This window comes from Chlorocebus sabaeus, chromosome 16 (genome assembly GCF_047675955.1).
Source record: "Chlorocebus sabaeus isolate Y175 chromosome 16, mChlSab1.0.hap1, whole genome shotgun sequence".
NCBI lineage: Eukaryota > Metazoa > Chordata > Mammalia > Primates > Cercopithecidae > Chlorocebus > Chlorocebus sabaeus.
Window position 1 is genome coordinate 79382810 of NC_132919.1, and position 23403 is coordinate 79406212.

The 23403-nt window shown below is 55.6% G+C and overlaps 1 protein-coding gene across 1 annotated transcript; it reads right to left on the bottom strand.

The window, feature by feature from the left end:
* Nucleotides 1-3099: 3099 nt before the first annotated feature.
* Nucleotides 3100-21457, bottom strand: P4HB (prolyl 4-hydroxylase subunit beta). The gene is made up of 11 exons (XM_008013276.3): nucleotides 21165-21457; nucleotides 20041-20247; nucleotides 15982-16115; nucleotides 15667-15804; nucleotides 7238-7342; nucleotides 6934-7059; nucleotides 6359-6559; nucleotides 5807-5927; nucleotides 5496-5677; nucleotides 5071-5157; nucleotides 3100-4030 (listed from the first exon to the last, which is right to left on the bottom strand). Exons 1-11 carry the CDS (start codon nucleotides 21313-21315, stop codon nucleotides 3950-3952), a joined length of 1533 nt encoding a protein of 510 aa, XP_008011467.1. The 5' UTR covers nucleotides 21316-21457; the 3' UTR covers nucleotides 3100-3949.
* Between the last annotated feature and the right edge of the window lie 1946 nt (nucleotides 21458-23403).

The window sequence follows — 23403 nt, forward strand, 5'->3', positions numbered from 1 at the left end:
GTACTCCAGTATTCTGGGAGGCCAAGGTGAGTGGATCACCCAAGGTCAGGAGTTCGAGACCAGCCTGGCCAACATGGTGAAACCCCGTCTCTACTAAAAATACAAAGATTAGCCGGGTGTGGTGGTGCATGCCTGTAATCCCAGTTACTCAGGACGCTGAGGCAGGAGAATCGCTTGAGCCCAGGAGGCAGAGGTTGCAGGGAGCTGAGATCACAGCAATGAACTCCAGCCTGGGCAACACAGTGAGACTCCGTCTCAAAAAAAAAAAAAGGGCAAAGTCAATGCAGATCGCACTGCAGTCCGGCAGGAGGCAGGAGGGTCAGCCTAGGGCCAGAAGGGCCCTTCCCTCCCTGAGGTCAGAGGACCCCCAGGGCATAGTACATAGGTCTAGCAATCACAGTTTTAGGCTCCAGGCCAGTGGCTCCCTGGCACCTGGAGAGACAGAGGGTTGGGAAGTCCCAGGCTGCTAAGCCCTAACCGCCTCCCCCCAGAGCCTTCAAAGTCTCCCTACTAATCCAGCAGTCCAGCCAGAGAGGTTTTGGACATTGCCCCACCACCTTCCAGCAACAGCCAAGCCCAGGAATGTGCTCATCAGCTGCCTCTGCAAAACGGGAAAGGTATCAGTGACTCCCTCGCCTCCCCAGAGCACATGACACCAGGGCTCCGGGCAGCTGCGCCGTGTCCCAGCGTTCTCTCCAGAGGGTCAGCTCCCCACACAGCGGGTCCACAGGGTCACTGCACCCCATCCCACAGCCAGGGAGCACAGGAACAAATACAGCCCACCCCTTTAGCTGTGACTCAAGACAGCCTCCCTCAGAGACCCTACAAGGAGCCACAGCCCTTGGGGCTCTGCTCACATCTTGGGGGCAGAGCTGACATCTTCCCACGGCACCTCCAGATGCCTGTGCCCACTCTTCCGTGAGTATATGGCTTACTGTGTCGTAGGACCCAGGCATGGCACGCAAACCCAGCTGAGGCCCTGGAGCTGAAACTAGCCAGAAACCAGCCCCAACACGGGCTGCCTCCAAAACCCATGGAGCTAGGGTCCAGGGCAGATGGCAGCACCCAGACTGCCGAGCTGGTGTGAGCCGTGTTGGACCAAGGACGTGTGGGCAAACCGGGCTGGTTGGTGCTGGCAACGTGCTGACACAGGTCCTCGCGGCATGCGGGCCGGATACTCCACAGCCTGGAGCGGAGGCAGGAGCGGGAGTGGCCGGGTTTGTGAGGGCCCGTGGGGCTGGCGAGGGCAGTAGCGGGGAGAAGGGAGAACTGCACCCCCAGCAAGGCCTGGTCTGGCTTGAGAGCTGTCTCTGGCTCCAGCAGCTGCAACCAGCCCACAAGCTCGGGAATCTCAGCAGTGCGGAAGCTCGTACTCCGGGAAGCACGTCAGGACGTGAAGTTGGCAGGGCTCAGAGTCACAGGCAGGGCTCCTCAAGGCAGCCTGGTGAGAGCTGCTTGTTCTGTCTGAGCTTCTGAGGGCCGAGCAGCCTCCCTAGAGCCACAACTCCACCTCCACTCCCTCCTGCACCCTTGGGCTCCTTCCTCCTGGCTCACCTGCCCTCTGAGACCACCATGAGCCCTGCTGGATCCTCAGGGCCTCTGCTGTTGCCCTCAGTGGAACTCACAGACACCACAGAGCTCCTGTTGCCTCCCCTGCAGAGAAGCAGCAAATCCAGGCTCAGCAGAGCCATCGCCCAGCCCTGCACACAGGCCGCAGCTTTCTGTCTGCAGAAAAATCAACTGTTGGCTGGGCGCGGTGGCTCATGCCCGTAATCCCAGCACTTTGGGAGGCTGAGGTGGGTGGATCACGAGGTCAGCCAGCAGATCCTGGCTAACACAGTAAAACCCTGTCTCTACTAAAAATACAAAAAATTAGCCGGGTGCACGGTGGTGGGCGCCTGTAATCCCAGCTACTCAGGAGGCTGAGGTAGGAGAATCACTTGAACCCGGGAGGTGAGGCTGCAGTGAGCCGAGATAGCACCATTGCACTCCAGCCTGGGCAACAGAGCAAGATTCTGTCTCAAAAAAAAAAAAAAAAAAAAATCGACAGTCTATGTGTTTTTCTGTACGTGAAGTACAAGAGCGCTGAGGTTAAGCCAAATTACAACTTAGACCAGAAGATGGCCACGCGCAGTGGTTCACACCTGTAATCCCAGCACTTTGGGAGGACGAGGTGGGCGGATCCCAAGGTCAGGGAGATCGAGACTATCCTGGCTAACACGATGAAACTCCATCTCTACTAAAAATACAAAAAAAAAAAAAAAAAAGTTGACTGGGTGTGGTGGTGGGCACCTGTAGTCCCAGCTACTCGGGAGGCTGAGGCAGGGGAATGGTGTGAACCCAGGAGGTGGAGCTTGCAGTGAGCTGAGATCGCGCCACTGCACTCCAGCCTGGGTGACAGAGCGAGACTCCGTCTCAAAAAAAAAAAAAAAAAAAAGACCAGAAGATTCTTCTTTTTAGAGACAGGGTCTCACTCTGTCACCCAGGCTGGAGTGCAGTGGTGCAATCTCTGCTCACTGCAGTCTTGACCTCCTGGGATCAAGCGATCCTCCTGCCTCAAACTCCCGAGTAGCTGGGGCTGTAGGTGCAAACCATGCCCAGCTAATTTCTAGTTTTTTGTAGAGACGGGGTCTCCCCATGTTGCCCCAGCACTGGGATTCCAGGTGCGTGTCCCTGCGCCCAGTCCAGACTTTATCGTGTGAAGGGTTAGTGGTAAGCGGGACACCCTGTTCCTCTCATGCGCCCTTAAAGCCTGAGTCCACCTGATTTCTCGTCACTCCACGGCGGGGATGGGAGGGAACGACCTGGAGTCTGTGAGTATCACGTGGGGCTGGGTGGCTCCACCCATGTCCACATCCAGGGTCCAGAATCACAGTTCAGGTGAAGCAGCCGGCAGGCAGGGGAGGCATCCTTGCCAGGAACCACAAGCCTGCACAGCTCTGCCAGGGAGACAGCGCCTGTTTCTGCATCTGCACCTCGCTCCAGGGGCGCAGCCTCTCAACGCCAGTGACCCCACCAAGGCCTGGCAGATGGCCTTGGCATCAGCATTCCAGCCCAGCTCCCCAGGCTTGGCGAGATCATAAACCCGAGGCAAGAACAGGTGGTAAAATTTCAACTTTATTTGTCCAATGTGTTCAATTCCAGATTGTGAATTAGAAATGCCTCAAGAACTGTCAACGTCTGATTCAGCTCCAGCATCCTTGGCCACCTCCCCGCCTGGGAGTCAAGGGTCCTGGTTCTGCCTCAAGCAGGCCACGAGCCATGCTGTAGAGAGGCCAGTGGTCACAAGCAATGAGCCCACGACAGGATGTGGAGCCCTGGCTTGAGGGAAGGGGAAGGCCCAGGCCTGTGCTGGGCTCCAGGGCTGGCAGCCACCAGCCCTTCCTCCAGGCATGGGGGACACCCTGACAGGATCTGGAAGTCTCCATTTACCCAAAAAATGCAAGAGCCATGATCAGTCATGGCAACACTGCACGCGGTGCTGAGTGACCGTGTCCAGTCTGGCTCCGTCCCTCCCGCACGGGGGACAAGCTTCTCCAAAGAAGCCTGACCAAGGTGGAACAAATACCCTGATGTCGAAAAATGTCTAAAAATCCCACAAATGGAATTTTCAAAGAGAGCAGAAACCTCCCGCAGGAGGGAGGCAGCGAGACGCTGAACACTCTAGCGAGCACTCTGGACAGACCCATAAGTACATCACGGTTTCAAGAAACAAGCCCCACCGGGGTGGGCTGCCTGGAGATGGATCCCTTTCCAAAAACCGAAAAGCAGAAGGAAGAGACGGGGGTGAATGGACGGTGTGTGGGGGCGAGGTGTCACTTCAGAAAGGTTCCCTGGGTTTCCGGCGACGCCCTCCTTCAGATGAGGGCCGCAGGCTTCAGAGGCGTGCGCTGCTGCTGGGTGTGCAGCCCCGAGAGGTCTCGGCAGCGCCCGGGTCTGGCTTTCCGTCTTACAGTTCATCTTTCACAGCTTTCTGATCATCATCTTCCTCCATGTCTGGCTCCTCTGCTTCTTCCAGGTCCTCGAGATCCTGGGATACAGGAAAAGGTGGGGGACACGCTGGCTGCAACGGCTGAGGCTGCCGGCACCCAGCACCCCACGATGCTCACACTGGGGACCAGCCGGCCACGTTGGACATGGCCACCGGCCACTGGAGCAGCCAACCCTGGTCTTCACGAGATACACGGGGTCTTCCCAGGAAGAGTGAGGCCTGGGGGATTTCTGCCTATAGCAGGATGAATCAGAGCCCCCACTGTGTCAGGGACCCTGGGAGTCCCAGCTCAGCCTCGGACCCTTTCACTGGGCATGGCAGGCATGTGTGCCTCCCAGCTTGGCACCATGGAGCCTACAGAGAGTTCACATCTTGGCAGGACAACAGCCCCAGCATGATGTTTAGGCAGTCACCGCTGGCGTGACCCTTCTACTTCCAACCCTCAGGCTCTGGCCAGCGACAGACCACAGGCAGCACAAGGGGCCGGCCCTCCGTCCCCCGCCTGGGCAGGGTGTTTCCAGCTCCCACTGTGCACCAGCACTCCCAGCAGGCCCTGCCAGCCTAGACTGACCACGCCCTCATCTCCCTCACCATGGTCAAGCACCCTGCCCCTGCCACATCCTCCCAGCACCAGCCCCTCCTGCTTCTCCAGCAGAGTCACCAGTGCTGCTGGCCACGCGCTGACAGGCAGGACTGAGCTCCTGAGGGCGTCAGACCCACGTCTGCTCCCTCGTGCCCAGGCTCCGCCAGTGGGCTGGGGATGGACATGTGAGTCCCAGTTAGCAGCATGTGAGGAACGGGTGCCATGCGTCTGAAAAGGTTTTCTAAGCAAAATCTGGTTTTTAAAGATGTCTTTGACCTTGCCCCCTAAAGTGCTGGCCAGGGAGAGCTGTTTCAGCAGAGCGCTGGGAGCACATCCCTTGCCCTGCTGGGCAGAGGTGTGGAGCCCCAGAGCCCTGGATGTACAGACGTGCCTCCGACAGCACCGTTCTCATCACAAGTCAAGCCCAAGTGGGCATGTCCCATGGGGCCGCGGGGCTGAATCCCAGAGACGGGCCCAGGGCTGTGACCCCACTCACGTCATCATCCCCTGCCCCATCTTGGCCACCGCTCTCCAGGAACTTCTTAAAACCATCCAGTGTGCGTTCCCCGTTGTAATCGATGACCTGTGGAAGACAGGGATGAGTGCAGGGGCTGGTCCTGACCCAGAACCAATCTCCCAGCATTGGCTCCTCCTCCCTAGAGAAAGGCAGAGCAGGCCCGGCCCGGTGGCTCACGCCTGGAATCCAGCATTTTGGGAGTTCAAAACCAGCCTAGGCAATATAGTGAGATCCCATCTCTCTCAAAAAAGAAAAAAAGGTGGGTGCTTCTGAAGGAGCTCCCACAGCTCTTCTTCCACCCAACTAGCCCCAGGCTCCTTCCAGACAAAGCAGCACCCAGGCTGGCGTGGAGACCATCGCTCTTCCCAGGGCCCGCCCTGGCCCCATCTAGAGGGAAGGCGCACCGTCCTGTCGACGCTGGCAGGAAAGAATTTGAGTGTGGGGAAACTGTGCACTTTGACGGCCTCCACCTCGTTGGCGGTCGAGTCCATCTTGGCGATAACGATGTTCTCATGGTCCTTGTACGTTTCTCCCAGTTTATCCCAAATGGGAGCCAACTGTTTGCAGTGACCACACCACGGGGCATCTGAAAAGAAAGCAGTTCTAGGGTGTGTCCTGGACCACAAAGTCGCTGGCAGACGCTTCCCCGGGAGTCCGCACACCTCCCGCGTGCCCTGGTGGCACAGACCTGGGAAGCTGAAGGGGTAACACTTACAGAACTCCACGAAGACGTTCTTTTTCTCATCAAAAGCGACCTCTTCAAAGTTCTTCCCAACAAGCACCTTGACAGGCTGCTTGTCCCAGTCCTCCGGCAGCTCCTGGCTCATCAGGTGGGGCTGGAGGGCAGGCAGGGCTCCGTGAGGGGTGGTGCCGCCTGGGGGACCACAGAGCTCCATAACCCTCACCCCTGCCTGGCTGAGGTGCACGGCTGCCCTTGGCACCACCAGGATGGCAGCCTCGGAAGCCAACGGTGCCAAGAATCCAGGAAGAGAAGGCTGAGCCAGTGGGCTGGGCCCAATGAGCCCACGCAGGCCACACCCTCGCCGGCCAGGAGGCTTCCCTGAGGAGCATCTGGGCCAGCAGTGTCAACAAGAGGGCTCCTACAGGTCCCCAAGGGTGTGACCATAGTGGTCTTCACACGATCTTGGGCTCCGTCCTCTTATCTGAAGACCTTACTTTGAGGACGAAGCCCAGGACACTGAGAGCCCAGACCCCCCAAGGTGGCAGCTCTACCTGGGGGGCAGCCTGGCCCGGGATGCACCCGCACCTTGATTTTGCCCTCCAGGAAGCGGTGACAGAACTCTGTGATCCTCTCTGCCGTCAGCTCATCCGATTCGGGCTTGTACTTGGTCATCTCCTCCTCCAGGGTGATGAGGCGCACGGCCGGGCACTCTTCCTTCTTCAGGCCAAAGAACTCGAGGATGCGCTGGTTGTCGGTGTGGTCGCTGTCGATGAAGATGAACAGGATCTGGGGGAGAAAAGGAGGTTGCACAGGTGCGGGAGATGGCTGGCCTCTGCCTCCAGCCCTGACGTCACTCAGATGGTGCGGGAGACGGCTGGCAGGCTAGCCTCCGCCTCCAGCCCTGACTTCGCTTGGAAGCAGATCATGCCCCTGGTGCCTTTCCTCCAACCTGGACTCTGGGGTTGCCCAACCAGACCAGCAGGTGACTGGGAGCAGAGGTCTGGCCTGGCTGACCCCTCATCTACATCCAGGCTCTCCTGAATCGGGTGCCTGGTCTGGTCCAGGAGGCAGCCTCAGGAAGGCCCCACACTTCTGTCACCTCGGGAAGAGTCTACTGTTCCCTGGCACCACCCCACAAGCCACCCGGAGGAGCAGCTCACCTTGCCCTTAAAGCTCTCAGCTGCTGTTTTGAAGTTGCTCAGTTTGCCATCATAGTCAGACACACTCTTGGGCAGGAACAGCAGGATGTGCGTCTTGATTTCACCTCCAAAAATCTTCGGGGCTGTCTGTGTTATAAACTTAAGTTACTGGGTCTGAGTCACAGGCTATTAACGCAGAATGTTCTCCCAACGGCCTCCAGTGCTAGATGCTGGACAGCAGTGGTGACCGGGAGCCCCATGCTACCCCCAACCCACTCCTCCCCATCCCCAGCCTGGGGGCTGCATGGCAGCAAGGGAGCCGCACCTGCTCAGTGAACTCGATGACAAGGGGCAGCTGGTTGTATTTGATAAAGTCCAGCAGGTTCTCCTTGGTGACCTCCCCTTCAAAGTTGTTCCGGCCTTCATCAAACTGTGGACAGAAAGGGGGCCCTGACTGAGCACTGCTGCCAGGAGCACAGCCCCCGGGCCCGCATTTCCCTGGATGTGGGAAGTCACAACAGCCAGCAGCCCTGCCCTCCTGTGGGGTTTCGAGCCATAGATCCCAGCAATGGGTATAGGACATGACTGTTCCCTGACAGCCAGACTGGCTCTGGCCATGGCCTTATGACTGCCAGTGAATTCAACAGCTGGTTTTACATTCACAACTTGAGCCTGGTGCATGTGGTTCCAACAACCCTTGAAGTGTGGCCCATCCCCAGGGCCCCCAACCCTTTCAGGGCACCCATGTGGTCAAAGCTTTTTTTTTTTTTTTTTTTTGAGACGGAGTCTTGCTCTGTCGCCCGGACTGGAGTGCAGTGGCCGGATCTCAGCTCACTGCAAGCTCCGCCTCCCGGGTTTACGCCATTCTCCTGCCTCAGCCTCCCGAGTAGCGGGGACTACAGGCGCCCGCCACCTCGCCCGGCTAGTTTTTTGTGTTTTTAGTAGAGACGGGGTTTCACTGTGTTAGCCAGGATGGTCTCGATCTCCTGACCTCGTGATCCGCCCGTCTCGGCCTCCCAAAGTGCTGGGATTACAGGCTTGAGCCACCGCGCCCGGCCACTTTTTTTTTTTTTTTAAAGACGGAGTCTCGCTCTGTCGCCCAGGCTGGAGTGCAGCGGCCAGATCTCCGCTCACTGCAAGCTCTGCCTCCCGGGTTTACGCCATTCTCCTGCCTCAGCCTCCCGAGTAGCTGGGACTATAGGCGCCGCCACCTCGCCCAGCTAGTTTTTTTTGTGTTTTTTAGTAGAGATGGGGTTTCACCATGTTAGCCAGGATGGTCTCGATCTCCTGACCTCGTGATCTGTCCATCTCGGCCTCCCAAAGTGCTGGGATTACAGGCTTGAGCCACTGCGCCCGGCCCAAAGCTATTTTCTTTTGTATTTATTTTTGAGTCAGAGTCTCACTCTGTTGCCCAGGCTGGAGTGCAGTGGCACTATCTTGGCTCACTGCAACCTCCGCCTCCCGGGTTCAAGTGATTCTCCTGCCTTAGCCTCCTGAGTAGCTGAGACTACAGGAGCCCGCCACCACGCCTGGCTCAATTTTTTTTTTTGTATTTTTAGTAGAGATGGAGTATTTTAATAGATAGTTTCACCATGTTGGCCACAAAGGTCTCAATCTCTTGACCTCATGATCCACCTGCCTTGGCCTCCCAAAGTGCTGGGATTACAGGCGTGAGCCACCGCGCCCCACCGGTCAAAGCTGTTTTCACACTCACACTTCCCTAGCCTTTGCACTCTCCCCTCACGTGCCGAGGCACAGATCCAGAGGCGGCTGGCTGTGTGGTGCTGCAACAGCAGGAGGGCGGGAGAGGAAGATCCTGCTGGAGGAATCTAAAACACCACTTAGCAGTAAATTGTTTTTGTCTGGGAAAAATTAGTTTCCACAAAGGTGTGATTTATGGTAACATGTAATTGGATGATTATTCTTTTAAATTAACTTGGCCACAGTGGCTCACGCCTGTAAGTCCAGCATTTTGGGAGGCCAAGATTGGTGGACTGCTTGAGGCCAGGAGTTCGAGACCAGCCTGGCCAACATGTTGAAACCCCATCTCTACTAAAAATACAAAAATAAGCTGGGCGTGGTGGTGGGCACCTGTAATCTCAGGTTCTTGGGAGGCTGAGGCAGGAGAATGGCTTGAACCCGGGAGGCGGAGGTTGCGGTGAGCTGAGATCACGCCACTGCACCCCAGCCTGGGCAACAAGAGCAAACTGTCTCAAAAAAAAAAAAAAAGGGCCGGGTGCAGTGGCTCACACCTGTAATCCTAGAAGTTTAGGAGGCTGAGGCAGGTGGATCACTTGAGTTCACGAGTTTGAGACCAGCCTGGCCAACATGGTGAAACCCCCACTCTACCAAAAATACAAAAAATTAGCTGGGTGTGGTGGTGCGCACCCATAATCCCAGCTGCTTGGGAGACTGAGGCGGGAGAATCACTTGAACCCAGGAGGTGGAGATTGCAGAGAGCCAAGATCGTGCCACTGCACTCCAGCCTGGGCAACAGAGCAAGACTCTGTCTCAAAAAAAAAAAAAAAATACGGCCGGGTGCAGTGGCTCAAGTCTGTAATCTTAGCACTTTGGGAGGCCGAGACAGGCGGACGATGAGGTCAGGAGATCGAGACCATCCAGGCCAACACGTTGAAACCCCGTCTCTACTAAAAAATACAAAAAACTAGCTGGGCGAGGTGGCGGGCACCTGTAGTCCCAGCTACTCGGGAGGCAGAGCTTGCAGTGAGCTGAGATCCAGCCACTGCACTCCAGCCTGGGCAACAGAGCGAGACTCCGTCTCAAAAAAACAAACAAACAAACAAAAACAAAAATCAGTTGGGTGTGGTGACACCTGCCTGTAATTCTAGCTACTCGGGAAGCTGACGCAGGAGGACTGCTTGAGCCTGGTAGGTAGACATTGCAGTGAGATCGCACCACTGCACTCTAGTCTGAGTGATAAGAGTGAAACAGACCAGGCGTGGTGGCTCACACCTGTAATCCTAGTACTTTGGGAGGCTGAGAGGATCACCTGAAGCCAGGAGTTTCAGAGCAGCCTAGTGCAACATGGTGAAAGCCCGTCTTTACTAAAAATACAAAAATTAGCCGGGCATGGTGGCGGGTGCCTGTAATCCCAGCTATTTGGGAGGCTGAGAGGCAGAGGATGCAGTGAGCCAAGATCGCGCCACTGCATTTGAGCCTGGCAACAGAGTGAGACTCTGTCTCAAAAAATAAAAAATAAATTAAATACAGAAATAAAAGAAAAGAAACAAAAACATTTTTTACATTCTTAGTTCTAGTTTCTAATACAACAGATCCTGAAAGGCGCAATCCACATGCCCGTAAGGCTCTGGCGATCCCTAATAATGTGAGGCAGCTTCAGGGAGTCCTCAGGCCACAAGATGGAGAGGCTGTAGCGGCCCAACCACGAGGGGTCAGTCTGCAGCTGAGGATGCTGCCTCGGCTCAGGCTCAGAGAGGCGCTCCTGGGCTGACGCTCTTCAAGTGAGAATTTTGGGTGAGCCTTCCATCATTCCCTCTGAACTACATTTTTATTTTAAAAATTTATTTGATTTTTTTATTTTTTGAGATGGAGTTTTGTTCTTGTCACCCAGGCTAGAGTGCAACGGCGTGATCTTGGCTCACTGTAACCTCCACCTCCCGAGTTCCAGCGATTCTCCTTGCCTCAGCCTCCCGAGTAGCTGGGATTATAGGCATGTGCCACCATGCCTGGCTAATTTTTGTAGTTTCAGTAGAGACAGGGTTTCACCATGTTGGCCAGGGTGGTCTCGAACTCCTGACCCCAGGTGATCCACTTGCCTTGGCCTCCCAAAGTGCTGGGATTACAGGCGTGAGCCACTGAGCCTGGCCCCAAAATTTTTTTTTTTTTTTGAGATGGAGTTTCACTCTTGTTGCCCAGGCTGGAGTGCAATGGCATGTTCTCGATCTTGCCTCATTGCAACCTCCGCCTCCCAGGTTCAAGTAATTCTCCTGCCTCAGCTTCCCAAGTTGTTGAGATTATAGGCATGTGCCACCATGCCCGGCAAATCTTGTATTTTTATTAGAGATGGGGTTTCTCCACGTTGGTCAGGCTGGTCTCAAACTCCCAACCTCAAGTGATCCGCCTGCCTCGGCCTCCCAAAGTGCTAGGATTACAGTCATGAGCCACCACATCCAGCTAAAAAAAATTATTTTACTTTTATTTTTTGTAGAGACGGTCTTACCATGTTGCCGAGGCTGGTCTCGGACTCCTGGCCTCAAGCAATCCTCTTGCCTTGGCCTCCCTGAGTGCTGGGATCACAGGTGTGAGCCACCAAGCCTGGTACCCTCCCCTCAACTTTTTTTTTTTTTTTTTTTTTTTTTGAGACGGAGTCTTGCTTTGTCGCCCAGGGTGGAGTGCAGTGGCCGGATCTCAGCTCACTGCAAGCTCCGCCTCCCGGGTTTACGCCATTCTCCTGCCTCAGCCTCCCGAGTAGCTGGGACTACAGGCGCCCGCCACCTTGCCCGGCTAGTTTTTTGTATTTTTTGGTAGAGACGGGGTTTCACCGAGTTAGCCAGGATGGTCTCGATCTCCTGACCTCGTGATCCGCCCGTCTCAGCCTCCCAAAGTGCTGGGATTACAGGCTTGAGCCACCGCGCCCGGCCAACTTTTTTTTTTTGAGAGAGTCTTGCTCTGTTGCCCAGGCTGGAGTGCAGTGGCGCAATCTCGGCTCACTGCAAGCTCCACCTCCTGGGTTCATGCCATTCTCCTGCCTCAGCCTCCCGAGTAGCTGGGATTACAGGCGCCCGCCACCACACCCGGCTAATTTTTTGTATTTTTAGTAGAGATGGGGTTTCACCGTGTTAGCCAGGATGGTCTCGATCTCCTGACCACCTCGTGATCTACCGCCTCGGGCTCCCAAAGTGCTGGAATTACAGGTGTGAACCACCGCGACCGGCCCCCTCGAACTTCTTAAATGAGACTTGGGGAAATGAATCACTCATCCTTTCTTACTGGCCATTTCTCTTTATGCATCCTCAGAGTAACTTCGAAACCAGGTGCCATTTCCTGCTCTTGTGCACGCTGTGCCCAGGTCACCCTGACCGGGCCTGACCACCAAAGAGCTGATACTAAACCAGGCCAGGAGCACCAGTCACGCCTGCCCAAGCCTGAGGGGCAGAGACTTCCAAGCCTGCTACATCTTCCCCAGAGGGGCAAAGGTGGATTAAAAAAAGGCAGAAAAGCCAAGGTCAGGAGGCCCTTGGAGGGAATCCTTTGGAACACGAGCTGCTGATCACAGCCGGGCTCCCGGTGGCACTGGTGGGCTCGCACTCTGCCCAGGAGTAACGCTGGGCTGCAACTGCAGGCAAACAGAAAATTCCCCCCTGCCCTGCAGAACGTCTCCGGCTCCCTCCAGAGTGTCAGGTGCTGCCTACATCATCTCATGCCAAGAAGCCAGGAGGAGACACTGCCGCAGCTGTCCCAAGGCTGCCACCGTTTCAGCAGAGATACCACATCACACTCGATCACGGTCTACTGTGGTAAGGGAAACTGGTCCCCTTCGCAGGGCACAGCAGCAGGAGGCCAGCCCTGCCAGGCCACAGTGACAAACAACACAGAAAGGCCCAACGCAGGCCAGGTGGTGTAGCTCACACCTGTAATCCCAATGTTTTGGCAGGCTGAGATAGGAGGATTGTTGAGCTCAGAAGTTTGAGACCAGCCTGGACAACACGGTGAAACCCCATTTCTACAAAAATATTAAAAAATAGCCAGGTGCGGTGGCACACACCTGTGGTCCCAGCTACTCAGCAGGCTGAGGTGGGAGGATTGCTTGAGCCCAGGAGGTCGAAGCTGCAGTGAACTGTGATTGTACCACCGCACTCCAGCCTGGTAACAGAGCAAGACCCTTTCTCAAACAACAACAGGCCCAGTGCTGCCAGCTGGTGGAGAAGACAAAACGAAATATCAGAAGCTCTCACACCCATGGTCCCAGTGACCAGCGGCCCCCGCAGAGGCTTTCCTGGGCTGCAGTGCCCGCTAGGGAAGGAAGGGAAGAGCAGGCAAGAGCGGGCCACACAAGAGCACCTGACTCAGCCAGGCTGCCCACTGTGGCCACTGAACACACAGGAAGACCTCACTCACTTTGAGGGATGGAAGTTAATAGCCCGGAGGAAAAGGAACAAGTTGGACTCATCCTCTCAGCTGTGGGGCGAGCTCTGACTTCCAGCGCAGCCCCTACTGTGTGCACAGCACAGGGGGCCAGGCTTCTGCCCACGACCACCACATTCACCATCACAGACACCTGGGCCACCTTCGGTGGGCAAGAAAGCACCACCCACCAACTGGCATCAGACCCAAGTGGGGTTGTCTGTGCCCAGCTCTAGTGGACTCCAGAGAATCGAGGCAGAATGTTAACCTGTGGGGAGCCCACATGGATGGCCATGTGTGAGCCCTGGCAGGCAAGAGCAATGAAGCCGCCCTCCCAGCCTTCGCAGACACATGACCACCAAACTGTCCACAGAGTCCAAACGGCCACTCCAGACATCCAGGGCACTGAAGGAGCTGTGGGCTGTGTGACAAAACAGGGTTCGCAAGTTTCATGGGCCCTGGAGAAAGTCTCCCCCAGAACCCAAGTTTCAAGACAAGACTCGGAACCTTCTCTCTCTTTTTTTTTTCAGACGGAGTTTCGCTCTTGTTGCCCAGGCTGGAGTGCAATGGCATGATCTTGGCTCACTGCAACCTCTGCCTCCCGGGTTCAAGCAATTCTCCTGCCTCAGTCTCCCCAATAGCTGGGATTATAGGCGTGTGCCACCACCCAGGCTGATTTTGTATTTTTAGTGGAGATGGGGGTCAGGCTGGTTTTGAACTCCCGACCTCAGGTGATTCGCCCACCTCGGCCTCCTAAAGTGCTGGGATTACAGGTGTGAGCCACCGTACCCGGCCTGGAATCTTCTTTCTAATAAAAGCTCTAAAAAGACCTTTGCTTCCCTCAACTTATTCAACACCACACTGGCTTTTTCTAGTTAGATGTTTAATTTCCTGGGCACCCGGCAGTGGTAACTGTGTCATTTAGAAAAACCCTCTTCCTTTCAGGAACATCAGGAAAACGTCTCCTGGTAAAGAGCATCTACTGTCTTGAGTTATCTTGAGGAAGTGGCTGCAAAAACAGCTAAGTGACAAGAACAAGGACATGGAAACAAGCCGTCCTGACCCACCCACACCACACTCCAGGAAGGCTCCACCCTCCCTCCTACCCGGTCCCAGGGAGTGCTGGATGCTCAGTGCTGACTACAGAAAGTGAACGGGTTGGTGGCTCACACCTGTAATCACAGAACTTTGGGAGGCCGAGGTGGGTGGATCATGAGGTCAGGAGATCAAGACTATCCTGGCTAACACGGTGAAACTCCATCTCTACTAAAAATACAAAAAATTTAGCTGGGCTTGGTGGCGGGCACCTGAAGTCCCAGCTACTCAGGAGGCTGAGGCAGGAGAATGGCGTAAACCCGGGAGGCTGAGCTTGCAGTGAGCTGAGATCGCACCACTCACTCCAGCCTGGGCGAGAGAGTGAGACTCTGTCTCAAAAAAAGAAAAAGAAGGCCGGGCGCAGTGGCTCACGCCTGTAATCCCAGCACTTTGGGAGGCTGAGGCGGGTGGATCACGAGGTCAGGAGATGGAGACCATCCTGACTAACACAGTGAAACCCCGTCTCTACCAAAAATATGAAAAAATTAGCCAGGCGTGGTGGCGGGCGCCTATAGTTCCAGCTACTCAGGAGGGTGAGGTTAGAGGATCACTTGAGCCTGGGAAGCACAAGTTGCCGTGAGCTGAGATTGCACCACTGCGCTCCAGCCTGGGTGGCAGAGTGAGAAACCCTATCTCAAAAAAAAAGGGCAGCCAGGCGCGGTGGCTCACACCTGTAATCCCAGCACTTTAGGAGGCCGAGGCGGGTCGATCACCTGAGGTCGGGAGTTCAAGACCAGTCTGACCAACATGGAGAAACCCTGTGTCTACTAAAAATACAAAATTAGCCAGGTATGGTGGTGCATGCCTATAATTCCAGCTACTAGGGAGGCTGAGGCAAGAGAATCGCTTAAAGCCGGGAGGCGGAGGTTGTGGTGAGCTGAGATCGTGCCATTGCACTCCAGCCTGGGCAAAAAGAGCAAAACTTCGTCTCAAAAAAAAAAAAAAAAAAAAAAAGGCCAATGGGGCTGGGTGTAGGGGTTCACGCCTGTAATCCCAGCACTTTGGGAGGCTGAGGCAGGCAGATCACGAGGTCAAGAGATTGAGACCATCCTGGCCAACATGGTGAAACCCTGTCTCTACTAAAACAAAAATTAGCTGGGCATGGTGCACACCTGTGGTCCCAGCTACTTGGGAGGCTGAGGCAGGAGGACTGCTTGAACCCAGGAAGTGGAGGTTGCAGTGAGCCGAGATTGCACCACTGCACTCCAGCCTGACAACAGAGCAAGACACCGTCTCAAAATAATAAATAAATAAAAACAAGGCAAATGTTGTTACATGTTTTATCCTAAACGGAAAAAAAAAAATAAAAAGCTAACAGTCAAAAGCAGCTCTTCTGGGATGGCTGTGGCAGGAGAGTGACCAGAGGGCCCACAGCTGAATGCAAAGGCCACAGGTGTCAGTGCTGCCTACAACCCAACTTGGCAAAGCTGCAGAACATACCTATTGGGCCAAAGGTGCCAGGAGCAAGGTTCCCTTAAGGATAAGGAGAGCAACGCCACCCTCTGCAGACCAACCCCGGAACTAACCCGGGCAGAGCTGCCTGGGCCCACTCACCTTCTTAAAGAGGACAACCCCATCTTTGTCGAGCTGGTATTTGGAGAACACGTCACTGTTGGAAGTGATCCCAAATGGTATGTCATCGATGGCCTCTGCTGCCTGCAAGAACTGCTTGGCAGAGTCTGACTCCACGTCCTGAACGAGGAGGGAAAAGCAGAGGTAGTCACAAGCCCACAGCACCAAGCAGTAGGGGCAGACCCTGTAATGCCTGGGCCCGGGGGGGACACATGCAGAACTGCCAGCCGCAGCCGTGGACCCCTCCTCAATGGACGACAGAAAAAAGAAAGACTGGAATGACGCTCTGGTCTCTACCTTGAAGAAGCCGATGACAGCCACCTCGCTGGACTCCACCAAGGACTCTGCAGCTGCGCCGTCAGGCAGGGTGGTGGCAGCCGGGCCCGTGCGCTTCTTCAGCCAGTTCACGATGTCATCAGCCTCTCTGCCAGCTAACCCCAAACAAATGTAGGTTCCACTCTCAAATAGGAAGTGCCGCCCGCCCTGCCGGGCCTGTTCCTGTCTCTACTCTCTGCCAGCCAGGTTGAGGACACCTGACTCACCCCTAAGCAAGATGTTTTCCCACCACGGAAGAGGTCTGGTGTCATCGGCCCGCCTCCTAAACCCCAGTGTATATGAGACTGTGGTTGTGTTTATGGCGAGTGGGGAGGAAAGAGGATGATTCTCTCTATGAATAACAGGATCACTAACTCGTTTTTTTTCTCTGATCTCTCGGCATTTTGTTTTCTCTTTTGACACAGGGGCTCACTCTGTTACCCAGCTGGAGGCAGGATCTTGGCTCACTGCAGCCTCCACCGACTGGGCTCAAGCAATCTTCCCAACCTCAGCCTCTCAAGTAGCTGGGGTACAGGTGCACGCTATCATACCCAGCTCATTTTTGTATTTATTGTAGAGACGGGGTTTTGCCATGTTGCCCAGGCTGGTCTTTAACTCCTGTGCTCAAGCACTTTGCTCACCACGACTTCCCAAAGTGCTGAGATTATACGCATGAGCCACCAATCCCAACCTTTTTTTTTTGGAAGATAGGGTCTTGCTCCGTCACCCAGGTTAGAGTGCAGTGGCATGATCACGGCTCACTGCGACCTCGAACTTCTGGGCTCAAGCAATCCTCCCACCTCAGGCTCCCAAGTAGCAGGGACCACAGGCATGTGCCCCCACACCCAGCTAACTTTTTTTTTTTTTGAGACAGTTTCGCTCTTGTTGCCCAGGTTGGAGTGCAATAGTGCAATCTCGGCTCACTGCAACCTCCACTCCTGGGTTCGAGCAATTCTCCTGCCTGAGCCTCCCGAGTAACTGGGGATTATAGGTGCCCACCACCACATCCGGCTAATTTTTAGTAGAGACAGGGTTCCCCATGTTGGCCAGGCTGGTCTCACTCCTGACCTCAGGTGATGTACCTGCCTCGGTCTCCCAAAGTGCTGGGATTACAGACATGAGCCACTGCACCCGACAAATTTTTCTTTTTCTTTTTTTTTTTGAGACAGAATCTACCTCTGTCACCCAGGCTGGAGAGTACAGTGGCAAGACCTTGGCTTACTGTAAACTTCTCCTCCCAGATTTAAGTGATTCTCCTGCCTTAGCCTCCCAAGTAACTGGTATTACAGGAGCCCGCCACCACGCCCAGCTAATTTTTGTATTTTTAGTAGAGGCGGGGTTTCACTGTGTTGGCCAGGCTGGTCTTGAACTCCTGACCTGGTGATCCGCCCGCCTCGTCCTCCCAAAGTGCTGGGATTACATGCATGAGCCACCGTGCCTGGCCAATTTTTCTATTTTTTGTAGAGATGGGGTTTCGCCATGTTGCCCAGGCTGGTCTCAAACTCCCGGGATCAAGCAATCCACCCACCTCGGCCTCCCAGTGCTGGGATTACCGGGATGAGCCACTGTGCCCAGCCCCAGCTAATTTTTTTTTTTTTTTTTTTTGAGACGGAGTCTTGCTCTGTCGCCCAGGCTGGAGTGCAGTGGCGCAATCTTGGCTCACTGCAAGCTCCGCCTCCTGGGTTCACGCCATTCTCCTGCCTCAGCCTCCCCAGTAACTGGGACTACAGGCGCCCACCACCACGTCCGGCTCATTTTTTGTATTTTTAGTAGAGACGGGGTTTCACCATGTTAGCCGGGATGGTCTTGATCTCCTAATCTCATGATCTGCCTGCCTCAGCCTCCCAAAGTGCTGGGATTACAGGCATGAGCCACCATACCTGGCCTGCCCCAGCTAATTTTTCTATTTTTTGTACACAGGGTTTCACCATGTTGCCCAGGCTGGTCCTCTGCATTTTCAAAATTTTATTTTTTGAGACAGTCTTACTCTGTCGCCCAGGCTAGAGTGCAGTGGCACGATATCAGCTCACTGCAACCTCCATCTCCCATGTTCAAGTGATTCTCCTGTGTTAGCCTCCCGAGTAGCTAGGATTACAAGTGTGCACCACCACGTTTGGCTAATTTTTGTATTTTTAGTAGAGATGGGGTTTCACCATATTGGCCAGGCTGGTCTCAAACTCCTGACCTCAGGGGATCCACCCATCTCAGCCTCCCGAAGTGCTGGGATTACAGGCATAAGCCACCGCGCCCAACCTGCTCTGCATTTTCTAAATTTTCTTTGACGTGTACATTAATCAAACACACATGTTCTCACCCAGGAGTCTGACACAAGGCCTCATCTTAGAGCGGTGGTCAGTAACTCAAAACTCAGTGCCAGTTTTTCTACCTGTGAGAACAGGCTGACACCTAGTCCACCTAACTCGCCTCCGAACTTATCCCAGGCATTTCAGAAGTTCTCGCCAATGGCCCACTCTACGTGTCTCCCAGACTAGGAAGATGACACACTTCATGCCACCAAAGGCAATCAAACGACAGGGAAGAAACCTACTCCTCCTGGGAGACTGAGGCTAAGGAATGCTGACCCTTTCCCTCTTAGAACTTGAAACTTGACTCCCTGGTCCGAATGGGGAAAACCCCATTCAGATGTAGAAGGATTCTGCCAGTGCTAACAAGACAGTCACCAGCAACAAGTGGATTTAGGAGTGCTCATCTCATCTGCAAACCTGAGTGTGACAGAACCACGGTGACTTTGCACAGAGCACTTCCCATTCCAAAAGTCAACATGTGTAAAAAATGGGAACATCAATCACGCCTGTCATCCCAGCACTTCGGGAGGCTGAGGCGGGCAGATCATGAGGTCAAGAGATCGAGACCACCCTGGCCAACATGGTGAAACGCCATCTCTCCTAAAAATACAAAAATTAGGCCGGATGCAGTGGCTCACACCTGTAATCCCAGCACTTCAGGAGGCCGAGGCGGGAAGATCAAGAGGCCAAGAGATCGAGACCATCCTGGCCAACATGGTGAAATCCCATCTCTACTAAAAATACAAAAATTATCCAGGCTTGATGGTATGCACCTGTAGCCCCAGCTACTCAAGAAGTTGAGGCAGGAAAGTCACTTGTACCCGGGAAGTGGAGGTTGCAGTGAGCAGAGATCACACGGCACTCCAGCCTGGTGACAGAGCGAGACTGTCTCAAAAAAAAAAAAAAAAAAAAAAAAAAAAAAGAGAGAGAACATCAAAACAGCCAAGTGAGAGGCAACCACAGAGTTTGCTGCCACTAGAACAGGACAGGGCACACCTGCTTAAGGGGACAACCCTGCTAACACTAGAATGAACTGCTTTCGGGCCGCCCATCATGTGCATCTGACGTGCCACAGAACTGGTTTTACAGATGAGTCTTCTTTTGCCACAGTCACTGATTTGGCTACACAGGGGCTCGGCCTCCACGAAGGCAGCTTCAGAGGTGGCAGATGAGCAGCTGAGGGCCTGTGCTACAGACAGAGCTGGGTGGGCTTGGATTCGAGGTCTGCTACCGACAGGCGCAATGCTGTTACTCGGCTGCTCTAAGCCTCAGCCCTTTGTCTGGGAAAGACCTGCCTCACAGAGAGGATGCAAGGAGAAATCACGCAAGCACATGGCGCGGCAGCTGGCACGCTACAAACAATAGCTAGCAGGTGTCACCCCAAGAGCTACAGCTACACTGCTGCTCTGAGGAAGAGAGGCAGCACAAAGAGCCCATGTGGCCAGAAAGGCACCAGTCTCCTCTCCTCGATAGTCAGTCTCCAGACAGACCTCAGTCAGCCGACCCCAGAGTGGCACCAGACAAGACAGGTTCTCCACTCGAAGGTTCTTCCAGGATGAAAACTTTCTTCACAGGACCCTCAGGACACAACGAGGAGAACCCGGCCTGAGGAACAGGATCCCTCCAAGCCTCTGGAACCCGGCCTCCCCACCGCTCAGACTACTGCCTGTGCCTTTCCAAGCCGGCAGACCAGTCCCTGTCTAAAGACAGTTCAAGGGTAGTGCCACAGCCACACCTGTATATTCCTTGGGGGAAGCCGTGTCTCCGTTCCTGAAGAACTTGATGGTGGGATAGCCGCGCACACCGTACTGCTGGGCCAGGTCAGACTCCTCCGTGGCATCCACCTTGGCCAACCTGATCTCGGAACCTTCTGCCTTCAGCTTCCCAGCGGCTTTGGCATACTCAGGGGCCAGAGCCTTGCAGTGGCCACACCAAGGGGCATCTGGAAGCGGAAATGAGATGCTAGAAAGCAGCCTTGATTTCTTGGCACTGCTTCCCTTTCTCCTCTGGCACTTCCCTTCATAAAAACCTTATCTACTCACCAAGATAACCCCTCCTAACGCACAAGGCTGAGCTGATAGCCTGATGCTCTTGGGCAATATCAGGACAGAGGCCGTGAACGACAAACCACTACCAACCAACACCAGCGCCCACTCTGCTATGTCACCGTCAGCACAGGAAGACAAGTCTCTCAATGGTTACTGACTTCTTATTACCTGTAGGCAACCAAGGCAAGGGTCTCCCTAGAATTTCCCTTTAAGAGTACAGACAAAAGTGAAGACGTGAACGTGGCGGCCTGTACCAGCACTGGCTGTGAGTATGGGATGCACATCCGTGCACACAGGCCCTGAGTTGCTTAGAGTGCGGGAATAAGACGATCTGTCAACAGAGTTAGCAACTGTGTCCGGCACAAGATTCCCACCCCAGGGACAGAGCTCAAATCCTTATGGACGTGAGGAAGGCTTCGGATTCTCGTCCGAGACACCATCGGAATGACTACTGTGGCAAGGTGAAGGTGGGGTGGGCAGGAGCGGGGCGCCTTCCGGGTCGGCCCCCGGGGACGACTCGGCAGGGCTGGACCCTGGCTTGCTCTGTTGGCTCACACAGGTCGATCCTGTTTTTCTCGCACTAACAGGAAGATACTGCCGTGCGCAAGGCGCGTACCTGGACGGCCCCCCGGCTCCCAGCCAAGCTCTCATCCCCGAGAAACCCCGGACACGGCCCCCAAGGCGGGCAGGAAGGGCGCCCTTCAGTCCCGGGCGCGCCGGGGATCCCGACCCCGGGGGCGGCCGGGCCGTGCCTGCGTCCCAGAGCCTGGCCCGACGGCCCCGAGCCCCGCCCGCCAGGCCCGGCGCTCACAGAACTCCACCAGCAGGTACTTGTGGGCCGCCAGCGCCTCCGCAAAGTTGCTTTTCCGCAGCACCAGGACGTGGTCCTCCTCCTCGGGGGCGTCGGCGTACACCTGGGCGGCCGCGGCCACGGCCAGGCACAGCAGAGCGCAGCGCAGCATGTCGCACACGGAGCAGGCGGGGCGCTTCGGTTGGCGCCGCCGGGACAGCGGGGGCGACGAGAGCGCGCGCCGGTCCCGGCCTCGCCTTTATAAATCCTGGGTCCGGGGCGCGCCTGCCCCCCCCGCCCGCGCGCGCTGGCCGCGGCGCGCACGCGCCCCTGGGCCCGCCTTCGATTGGCCGGCGGACTTCGAGGCTCGTCTTTGCCGCTCTCGGATTGGACACTCACACTAGGCCCGGCCCCGGATTCGGAAACGCTCCTGAGGCCTCCCTGGCCTTCGCCCGGGATTGGCCGAGGACCTCGCGCTCGCTGTGTTTCTTAGCCTTTCATTGGCTGCCATCGAGAACTTTTTCTGCCTTGGCTTCTAATTGGTGGCTTTCTCGCACACCTTCTACGGGTCTGGAATGGCTGCCACTTTCGGTAGCCGGAGCTCTGCGCCTCCTGATTGGCCAAGGGATGCGCGCACTCTGCGCGTTCCTTCGTCGAACGTGGCAGTGGGGCGGAGTTCCCAGTCTAGAGGCGGAGCTGCGGCTGCGCCTCCGAAACCCCTCGTGTTGCATTCTGACTGGGCCGCGTACCCAACTGGCACGCCCCCTGGGCCCCGGGCCGGAAGCTGGGGTGACGCAATTTCCGGCGCGCGTGTCAAGCGTGCGGCGGCGGCCCTGGAAGGTGGGGTCCATCCCTTAGGGGCGGCGGTGGGCTCGGTCTGTGATATCCGGCGCGGTCCGACGCGCTCCGCGAGGTCACGCAAGACACCCACCAAGGCATGACGGCAGGGCCTTGGCACGGGAATCGTGCGCACAGGTCGAGGACGCCTCGGAGGGGATGAGAGCACAGGGACGGGGGGTTACGAGAATGGGGCTGGAGAGACGGGCGGGAGGGGCGGGACGTGGGCGCTGGGGACCTGCCGGTTCCCAGGCCCCAGGCAGACGCTGCCCCTGCGTTGAGCGGCCATAGGAAAGGTCCTCCCGGCTAAGGCCTTCAGGGAGCGGCCCTTTGCCCTGTACGATGTCTTCCCTCCCTTCCCACTGGTTGCCAAATCCTGTGAAGCTGTCCCTACTCTGGTGCTTCTCAGATGCTCTGGTCGGTTCAGGAGACCTCCCAGCCGTTATACAGCTGTGGAAATACCCTGGGCGCTGCTTCACTCCGAAGGCAGCAGCTGGGTTTGCCTCCCGACTCGACCCGCCACCGAGGCTCCCGAGCACTTGAAATGTGGCCAGTCCACCCGAGACGGGCTGTGAGTGCGCAGTGCACATCAGACTTCTAAGACTGAGTGCGCAGGGCCGGGCGCGATGGCACACGCGTGTAATCCCAGCACTTTGGGAGGCCGAGGCGGGCGGATCACGAGGTCAGGAGTTCGAGACCGGCTTGATCGTGGTGAAATCCCTACTAGAAATACAAAAATTAGTTGGGCCTGATGGCGCGCGCCTGTAATCCCAGCTACTCGGGAGGCTGAGGCAGGAGAATCGCTTGAACCCGGGAGGCGGAGGTTGCAGTGAGCCGAGATCACGCCATTGCACTCCAGCCTCGGCAACGGAGCAAGACTCCGTCTCAAAAAAAAAAAAAAAGACTGAATGTGCGTGTAGGGGCTGGGGGACACAAGGTACAGTATTTCGTTAATAACTTTACTTTGACTACTACGTGTTGAAATACTCTCTATACATACGTTGGATTACATAATAATATTGAGGCCAGGTGCTGTGTGACTCACTCCTGTAATCCCACCGCCTTTGGAGACGGAGGAAGGAGGATCCCTTCAGCCCAGGAGTTTGAGACCAGCCTGGGCACCATAGTGAGACCCCGCCCCCCGTCTCTACAAAAAATACATTTAAAAAATTAGCCAGGCGCTGTGGTGTGCACCTGTGGTCCCAGCTACTTGGGAGGCTGAGGTGGGAGAATCACTTGAGTCCAGGAGGCTGAGGCTGCAGTGAGCCATGATCCCACCATTGCACTCCAGCCTGGGTAACAGGTAGACACCCTGTCTCAAAAAATAATATTTGTTTACTCTTATCTGTTTTTATTTTTTGAGATAGTGTCTCATTTTGTCATCCAGGCTGGAGTGCAATGGGCAATCTCGGCTCACTCCGCC